The sequence below is a fragment of the Rana temporaria genome, chromosome 2 (assembly GCF_905171775.1).
Source record: "Rana temporaria chromosome 2, aRanTem1.1, whole genome shotgun sequence".
NCBI classification, from domain to species: Eukaryota; Metazoa; Chordata; class Amphibia; order Anura; family Ranidae; genus Rana; species Rana temporaria.
The window spans coordinates 508,470,480-508,480,499 of NC_053490.1; the positions used below are offsets into that span (position 1 = coordinate 508,470,480).

A 10,020-nucleotide genomic window follows, 5' to 3' on the forward strand; every position below is an offset into this window, starting at 1 on the left:
GTATAAAACAGTAATAAAGTCACCACTATTTACCATGGAATATCTGGGTCTGCAAAGTCATTTGATGTACACAAAGTGGATTTAAAGCGGGGGTTCACCCTATAAAAAAAAAATATATATATATTTTTTTCTTCTAGCATAAAATTAGGCATAGTAGCGCGAGCTACAGTATGCCGGTCTTAATTTTTTTATCCCCGTACTCACTGTGTAATCGTACATAGAAGATTCCGACTGCCCACGGAGAATGGGCGTTCCTATCCAGACGGAAGGTGATTGACGGCCGGCTCTGGCGCATCACGCTTCTCCGGAAATAGCCGAAATAGGCTTGGCTCTTCACGGCGCCTGCGCATAGTCTGTGCGCAGGCGCCGTGAAGAGCCGAGACCTACTCCGGCTGTCTTCGGGGAGCGTGACGTGCCAGAGCCGGACGTCAATCACCCTCCCTCTTGAAAGGAACGCCCATTCCCCGCGGGCAGTCGGAATCTTCTATGTACGAGTACACAGTGAGTACGGGGATAAAAAAATTAAGACAGGCATACTGTAGCTCGCGCTACTATGCCTAATTTTATGCTAAAAAGTTGTTCTGCAGGGTGAACCACCGCTTTAAGTCCATCGGGGCTATTATGTATTATAGTTAAATTAAAGTCTTCATATCCAGAGTTGAGATTTAATTGGAGGTGTGCCTTTTTATAAAAAAAACTAAATGTAATCTTCCACCATATATTAAAAGGCCAAACAACAATAATTTCTATGCAGCTCATGCTTTCAGTGATGCACATAGAAAGAGGACATAGCGTGGCCAAAGCAGTTTTAAGCAAGTCATAGCCAGGAGCAGGGGGATCAGTGGATTCCTGCCAGCCGGGCATGAGCTAGCTTCAGTATACTTGGGCTTCCAGAGATGCCTTCTTTGACATAAATCTGAACATAAAGAAGCCTGTAGCTATGAACTAGCAGAGCATGTAAAAGGTTACGTTTGCATACATACTTGACTTGCCTGGATAGAATGGGTTTAAAGTACACTTATCCTTTGATCAAGATAGCCAGTCCAGCTGTTTGATCTGAGTAAAATATTAGGGGGCAAATCCACAAAAACCTAGCCTAACTTAACTTTTACCATTTAAGTTACACTGGCGGAAAATTTCTACCTAAGTGCCCGATCCACAAAGCACTTACCTAGAAATTTTCGGCCGTGTAACTTAAATGTCTCCGGCGCAAGGCGGTCCTCTTCTGCAGGGGGCGATGACAATTTAAATGAGGCGCGCTCCCGCGCCGGCCGTACTGCGCATGCTCGTGACGTCATTTTCCCGACGGGCAGCACGCGAAATTACGTTACGCCGGGCTTTGTGGATTGCGACGGGACAATAAAGTTGCGTCGGGTAAAAAAAAAGTTACGCGCCGAAAAATAAAATTCAAAATTTAAAAAAAATCGCGGCGATCGAAAAAAGGTCTGTTTTTACAAGGTGTAACTAGTTTACACTTTGTAAAAGCAGAACTAATTTTACGTATGCAAACGTAAACTTACGCAGAAAACACAAAGCTGAAAAGCTTTGTGGATCTCCGTAAGTCCTCATTTGCATACGCTAGGCGGCATTTCGACACGAAATGCCCCCAGCGGCGGATGCGGTACTGCATCCTAAGATCCGACAGTGTAAGGCCCCATACACACGAGAGGATTTATCCGCGGATACGGTCCAGCGGACCGTATCCGCGGATAAATCCTCTCGAGGATTTGCGCGGATTTTGATGCGATGGAGTGTACTCACCATCGAATCGAAATCCTCTGGCAATGAGGTGTCGCGCCATCGCCGTGATTATGACGCGGCGACGTGCGTGACGCTGTCATATAAGGAATTCCACGCATGCGTCGAATCATTACGACGCATGCGGGGGATCCCTTCGGACGGATGGATCCGGTGAGTCTGTACAGACCAGCGGATCCATCCGTTGGGATGGATTCCAGCGGATAGATTTGATAGCATGTCATCAAATATTTATCCGCTGGAAATCCATCCCAGGGGATAAATATCCGCGGAAACAGATCCGCTGGAGTGTACACACCATAGGATCTATCCGCTGAAACCCATTCGCTGGGATTTTTCAGCGGATGGATTCTATCGTGTGTACGGGGCCTTAGTCTCTTACAGATGTCGGATCTTCTGCCTATCTTTGGAAAACTGCTTCTGAGGATCAGTTCCAAAGATAGGCACAGGGATACGCAGGCTGAACAGCAGTTCCGCCTGCGTATCCCTTTTGAGGATTTGGCCCTAGGTTTCTAGTGTTAGTCCTAAAAAAAGATTTAAAGTGATACTAAACACACGCTGTTTAACCACTTCAGCCCCGGAAGTATTTACCCAAGCCACTTTTTGCGATACGGCACTGCGTTGCTTTAACTGACAATTGCGCGGTCGAGCGACGTTGTACCCAAACAAAATTGACGTCCTTTTTTTCCCAAAAATAGAGCTTTCTTTTGGTGGTATTTGATCACCTCTCTGTTTTTTTACTCCTTGTGCTATAAACAATTTAAAGAAAATAAATAAAAGAAAACATATTTTTAGTAAAAAAAATCCCAATAAGCGTATATTGATAGGTTTGCGCAAAAGTTATCACGTCTACAAAATAGGGGAAAGATTTATGGGATTATTTTTTTTTTTACTAGTAATGGTGGCAATCTATGATTTTTAGTGGGACTCTGACACTGCGGCGGAAAAATCCAACACCTAGCTGACATTTTTGACACTTTTGGGAACCAGCTAAAAATATGCACTGTTGTTGTATTAATGACATGGGCTGGGAAGGAGTTGAAGGGCTTGTTGCATCCTATGCATTAAGGTGAAAAAACATTTGACAATCACTGGACCCCCAACCCCCCGTTTTACTTACCTGAGCCCTGGAATGTCCTGTGTCGAGAACGCGCTGGATCTTTGCCCGGGGTTCTCGGCTCGTCATTGGATAGATTGACAGCAGCGCAGCCATTGGCTCCCGCTGCTGTCAATCAAATCCAATGACGAGGGGCCACCGGGAGCGGGGCCGAGTCCTGCATTCGGCGGCTAAAGTGCTTGAAGTCTCACTTTGCAAAGATTATTCACGTGCAAGGAAAATAAAAATTGAAAAAACATCATTTTTGCTTGCACGTGATAGAATGATGGAAGTCAGCAAAGCTTCACCTCATTCTCTAAGCACCATGGCAAATTCTCTTGCAAAGTAGACTGCCTATTCGCTCTTAGGCTGCATTCACACCTCGGCGTATATATGCCTGAAGCGCGACGCTCGTGCCGCTGGAGGGGCGAATTTCCATTGATGTCTATGAGATGGTTCACATCTCACGCCGAACGCCGTACGCCTGCCGCCTGAAAACAAGTCCCGGACCCTTTTTTTCAGGCCGCATTGGCGTTCGGGCATAGACATCAATGGAAATTATTTGTTAAAAAAAAAAAAGTTAACAAATCGCAGCAAAATACGCCGCGTACGCATTGTTACTATGTGAATGCAGCCTAAGTAAGTAAACCAACCCCACAATATCTTACTGGTAATGTGAAAAATGTAAACCCACGCCCACGCTAGAGCAAATGAATAGAATCAGGACTGGAGGATGTAAAGCATGTTTAGGAATACAGACAATTTCTTGATCTTTCTTTGATTGCCGCAGGTTGAGCAGTTAAACCAGCAGAATTCACAGTTGGATTCTGAAAAAAGCCAACTTAGGACTGAAGTGGTGAAGCTAAGAAGGGTGACAACCTCAACCACTACTTCAAGAGATACAAGGTATTATCTGCCTATTGCTTTTTTTGCTTTCATGATCAAATTACTATTCAGTTTCAACATATTTTGCATATGGTACAACTTTTCAGATGACACTTAGCTATGCAGTGGAATAATGTCAGGATGTCTCCAACTTACAAGCCGACCTCAATGCTCTGTTTAAAGGGGGTGACTATGTGGCAAATGAGGTTTAATGTTGATAAATTTAAAGTTATGAACTTGTGGGCTAAGAATATGCATGCATCATACATACTAGGGGGGGGGGGGGGGGTACAACTGGGGGAATGAATGGTGGAGAAGGATGTGGGTGTTCTGGTATATCATAAGCTCATCAATGGCAAAGTCCTTCCTTGTATAAGAGAGGTATGGAGAGAGAGAGAGAGAGATCATTTTGCCCCTGTACAAATCATTAGTAAGACCTCATCTGGAATATGCAGTTCAGTTTTGGGCCCCAGTTATCAAAAAGGATATCGGGGAACTCGAGAAAGTGCAGAGAAGGGCAACCAAACTGATAAGAGACATGGAGGAGCTCAGCTATGAGGAAAGATTAGAGGAACTGAATTTATTCTCTCTTGAGAAGAGGAGATTAATGCCTAGTACACACGGGCTGAATGTACTATGTGCCTAGTATACATCGGCCAGCTCAATAAAGACCGGCTGACATTTGGCCTGTGTGTTTGTCAGTTGGACCAACAGAAGCTGTCCAGTGTGGTCGGCTTCTGTCGGACAAGCATGTTGGAAAACCAGCAGCCTATGGACTCCTGATCTGCACTCTCAGCCAGGGGACAGTCAGAGAGCGGATCCTGTTAGAACACAACAGCTCAGCAAAGGAGATTGTTGTACTAACATCAGATCATTAGTACAGCTGCTCCAACCAGAGCTGTCAGTTTGTTTTCATTCAAGCCAGCAGGTTGAACTGTTAGTGTGGACCAGGCTTAAGGGAAGATATGATCAGTGGTCCATATAGTGAACTTGGTGTTGAGTTATTCACTTTAAGGTCATCACAGAGGACAAGGGGGCACTCTTTATATCTGGAGGAAATCTCCAAATACAGAAAGGTTTCTTCACAGTAATGCCGCGTACACACCATCACTTTATGTGATGAAAAAAAATGACGTTTTTAAAAACGTCACTTTAATTGACTGTGTGTGGGGGAAAACGTCGTTTTATGTCTTGTAAAAAACGATCAAAAAAAATTGAAGCATGCTTCAATTTTATGTGTCGTTTTTCAAAAGTGCACTTTTTACTTCACAGAAATTGACCGTGTGTAGCAAAAAACGTCGTTTTCTAAGACGTTTTTTCATCCACGCATGCCCAGAAGCTACTTATGAAGCGAGCTTCAATGGTAAAACGTGGTGAACGTAACCTCACTTTGCAAGATCATTGTGAGAAAACGATGGTGTGTAGGCAACTTCGTCTTTGAAAATTGAAGTTTCAAAAACGTCATTTTTTACTTCACAGAAAGTGTCGTTTTTTTTCATCACGTAAAGTGATGGTGTGTACGGGGCATAAGAGCTGTGAAAATGTGGAATAGACTCCCTCCAGAGGTGGTTCTGGCCAGCTCAGTAAATTGCTTTAAAAAAGGCCAGGATACTTTCCTAAATGTACATAATATAACTGGATACTAACATTTATGAGTAAAGTTGAGCCAGGGAATATTCAATTGCCTCTTGGGGGATCAGGAAGGATTTTATTCCCCCAGTTGAAGCAAATTGGATCATTCTTTATTGTTTTTTTTTTGCCTTCCTCTGGATCAACTGTATAGGATTGTGTGTATAGGATTGCATATAGTAATTGTTTCCCCCCTTTTATTGGTTGAACTTGATAGACTTGTGTCTTTTTTTCAACCAGACTAACTATGTAACTGTTGATATAAGAATGCATCTGTAGAACTTACACTCTAATATAACGTCCAAGACATGCACAAAGCAGGTTTAGGGCCGGTTCACACTGGTGCGATGCCAAAGATCGCATGTAATTCGCACCGCATTGTTGTGCAGATCCCATTCAAATATCTGTGCGATGCAAATTCAGCCATAAAAACTATATAGGCTGAATTTGCATCGCATTCGGACCAAACTTGTGCAGGGCCCTTTTTTTTGTCCGCACCAGAATCGGATCACATGGGCGTTCACATCTGTCCGAATGCACAGTTCGCACTGCAATCTGTGAACCCGCATCGGTTCACAAAGGGCTGTGTACCACCAGCGATTCCAGTTTGATGCTGAAAATAGATTTGCAGGGTTTCCCGCATTGCACCAGTGTGAACCGAGCCTTTTCTTTGGAATGAAGGTCAGGGCCGATCCGCCCTAGAGGCTCACTATGCAAGCCACTTAGGGCCCCGCAAAGCTGCGGTGGGCCCCCCAAATTACTAGAAGCCCCCGCCTGGTGAGAAGTAATTTTATGCCGCTCGACCCACTTCTCAACTCGCTACCTACATGGAAAAAGAGGTAAGAAGTCAGTACCCCCCGCTTCTCACTTTAATGTAAGATGTCATTTCCGACAGAAGAACACCCCCTCCCTCCGCGCTTCTCAACTTTACAACTTTAATGTGACATGTCACTGTAGGCAGCCCCCCCAGCTTCTCAACTTTAATGTGACATGTCATTTTGCTTAGGGCCCCAGGGAGGTCAGGATCGGCACTGATGAAGGTAAAAAACTGGAAGGTATTTTCAATGAGTCTTTTCCATGTCAGGATTAGCTAAGGTAAAGGAAGCTATTTAGGGAAAAATAAAATTCCTTTACAAACCCTTTAAGTCCAGCTAAAGTCCCAAAAAATTCTTAGGAGGTAGATTTTGTTTGATTTTTTTTGGTATGTCGCTTATTTTCTGTGTGCACTGCACAATGCAGTGTAAACATTCGACCAAATCCCGACATCTGTAAAATGCCAAGAATGGAGCCAGGATAATGTAAATCTAATCACATCATCAGTGGCAGCCAAAGTAAGAGGTCTCCCGTTCAGAAGATGTGCTTGAGGAGACGCTGGTGACAGCAAACGTGGATCTGTCAGCACAGGAGGACAGCAGATTAGGAGGTAGGTCCTCCATAATGTGATGTTATGCTGTGTATATCATGGCAAGATTCCCCCTCCAGCCAGCACAGAGGATAGAATTTCTATCGCCAGCTCCACTCAGCTTTTGTATGGGTCAACAAAGCCACCCCCACCAGGTTTTGTTTCTATGGGCTTTTACTTGGAGATCCCCTACAATGTACAGTGCCTTGAAAAAGTATTCGTACCCCTTGACATTTTGTCACGTTACAACCAAAAATATAAATGTATTTTATTGGGATTTTATGTGATAGGCCAACACAAAGTGGCACATAATTGTGAAGTGGAAGGAAAATGCTAAATGTTTTTTGTCTGCTGCCCCTTCTGCCACATTTGGATCCTTTTGGGGGGGGAGTGGGTACCTGGTTTTGACAGGTACTCGCTCTCTCTTCCGGCTCAGTTCACCATGGTGAACTGAGCCGTAAATTCATCCTTCCTCCCCCGTAGCCGTCCCATTCACAGCGTGCTTTAGAGCATGTGCAGTAGGGAACCGGCTGTGAAGCCGCAGGTCTTCACTGCTGGTTTCCCTTAGGCCCCTTTCACACTGGGGCGAGAGGTGCGCCTTGGCAGTATTAAAGTCAGCAACTACATATAATGTAGCTGCTGACTTTTAATATAAGGACACTTACCTGTCCAGGAATTCAGCATTCTTACCTAAGAAGATTTTTCAATTGGCTAGTGGGTGCTGCCACCACCATCTCGACTAAGACCCCTTTCACACTGGGGCGGTAGCACCTGCAAACAGACCCGAAACAGCGGATGCTGTTTCTCCAGTGTGAAAGCCCTAAGGCATTCACACTGGAGCAGTGCGCTAGCAGGACCGCTCCAAAAGTCCTGCCAGCAGCATCTTTGGAGCGGTGAGAGGAGCGGTGTGTTTACCCCTCCTCCCCCGCTGATTCCCATTGAAATCAACGGGAAACTGCGGCTATACGGCCGGCAATGCGCCTCTGCAGAGGCACATTGCCGGCGGTATTAACCCTTTTTCGGCCACTAGCGGGGGTTAAAACCGCACCGCTAGCAGCCCAATACCGTTGGAATTGTGGCGTATTCGGCCGCTAGCGGTGCGGTTTTAACCCCTGCTATCGGCCGAAAAAAGGTCAATACCGCCCACAAAAAGGATTAATACCGCCGGCAATGTGCCTCTGCAGAGGCGCATTGCTGGCGGTCTAGCCATGGTTTCCCATTGATTTTAATGGGGAGGAGCAGTAAACACACCGCTCCTCTCACTGCTACAAAGATGCGGCTAGCAGGAATTTTGGAGCGGTCCTGCTAGCGCACGGCTCCAGTGTGAAAGCCCTTTGGCATTCACACTGGAGAAACAGCATCCACTGTTTAGGGTCGGTTTGCAGGCGCTATTTTTAGCGCAATAGCGCCTGCAAACCGCTCCAGTGTGAAAGGAGCCTTAGTCAAGATGGTGGTGGTGGCAGCACCCAATAGCCAATTGAAAAATCTTCTCAGGTAAGGACGCTGAATTCCTGGACAGGTAAGTGTCCTTATATTGAATGTCAGCAGCTACAGTATTTGTAGTTGCTGACTTTAATTTTATTTTTTCTCTGAAGGAGCTTCACTTTAAAGGGGTGGTTCACCCTAAAACAAATTTCTAACAATACATTCGTAAGACCCGTTACACTGCGGGTAGGCTGGCTTTTGTTTTGTTTTTTTAGTACATACCTCGATCTTGGCGTTTCGTCCCTTGGCGGTGGGCGTTCCTAGTTGATTGACGTTCCTCGGACGGGCACATACGTGACGTCACGACTTTCCGAAAGAAGCCGAACGTCGCTGCGCAGGCGCCGTATAGAGCCGACTCTATACGGCGCCTGCGCAATGACGTTCGGCTTCTGTCGGAAAGTCATGACGCGCAGTATGTGCCCGTCGGAGGAACGTCAATCAACTAGGAACGCCCACCGCCAAGGGACGAAACGCCGAGATCGAGGTATGTACTAAAAAAACAAAACAAAAGCCAGCCTACCCGCAGTGTAAGCAGTCTTACGAATGTATTGTTAGAAATTTGTTTTAGGGGGAACCACCGCTTTAACTCCCATGAGGCTTGATTGTTTCACGCTCGAAGGCAATAATGCTTGAAACTGCTGGACCACCCTATATATCGGCTTATATATATCGGCTTGAAAACAATAATTTACTTTTCTGTAAATATGAAACAGTATAAATGTGCTAGACACAAGAACACGTACTTTCAGGTAGACAATACTATAATATTGGAGGTTTATAGCATCACTGTAAAGTTTAACTTTCATTAATGTTCTAAGCAAGGCTTAGGTTTATTTTTTATTCTTACTTGCATAATTGTTGTCTTTCCAGCACAAAGCTCTGGAACCTCAGAATGAATGTGGCCCGCTTACTGACCATACTGATTCCAGATCAGAACTTTGGAAACTGTGATGTTGATGCCTTTGATGACATTTTACAGCAAGTGCTGAATCAGAAATAAGGCAATGAGGAATTCTGTTATACACCAATGCAGTGCGGCTTGTTTGATTTCTAAGTACGATAACTGTATTCACACTGATCAGTAGAAAGATCAAATTTCATTTTATACTGTATATAGATTTTTCATTGGTACACCACAATTGAACATTTAGTTAAATGTAGTTAAATACATTGGGGTGGATTCAGGTAGGGGCGCGCAAAACTGCGGCGGCGTAACGAATGACATTTACGTTACGCCTCCGCAAGTTTTACGGGCAAGTGCCTGATTTACAAAGCACTTGCCTGTAAAGTTGCGGCGGCGTAGCGTAAAAGGGGCCGGCGTAAGCGCGCGTAATTCAAATGATCCCGTAGGGGGCGTGGATCATTTAAATTAGGCGCGTTCCCGCGCCGAACGTACTGCGCATGCTCCGTCCCTAAAATTTCCCGACGTGCATTGCGGTAATTGACGTTGCAAGGACGTCATTGGTATCGACGTGAACGTAAATGGCGTCCAGCGCCATTCACGGACGACTTACGCAAACGACGTAAAATTTTCAAATCGCGACGCGGGAACGACGTCCATACTTAACATTGGCTGCGCCTCCTAATAGCAGGAGCAGCCTTATGACGAAAACGACGTAAAAAACTACCGCCGGGGACACACGTACGTTCGTGAATCGGCGTAAGTATGTAATTTGCATACTGTACGCTGACAACTACGGAAGCGCCACCTAGCGGCCAGCGGCAGAATGCACCCTAAGATACGACGGCGTAAGAGACTTATTTT

The 10,020-nt window shown here is 45.2% G+C and overlaps 1 protein-coding gene across 1 annotated transcript in view; it reads left to right on the forward strand.

Moving 5' to 3' along the window:
• Positions 1-9,339, forward strand: part of LOC120927933 (MORC family CW-type zinc finger protein 3-like) — a 51,241-nt gene extending 41,902 nt beyond the window's left edge. The window contains exons 5-6 of the mRNA XM_040338950.1: positions 3,645-3,760; positions 9,126-9,339. Coding sequence (XP_040194884.1) covers positions 3,645-3,760; positions 9,126-9,255 — 246 coding nt within the window. The 3' untranslated portion in view covers positions 9,256-9,339. The remainder of the gene's footprint in view (positions 1-3,644; positions 3,761-9,125) is intronic.
• The last annotated feature ends 681 nt before the right edge of the window (positions 9,340-10,020 follow it).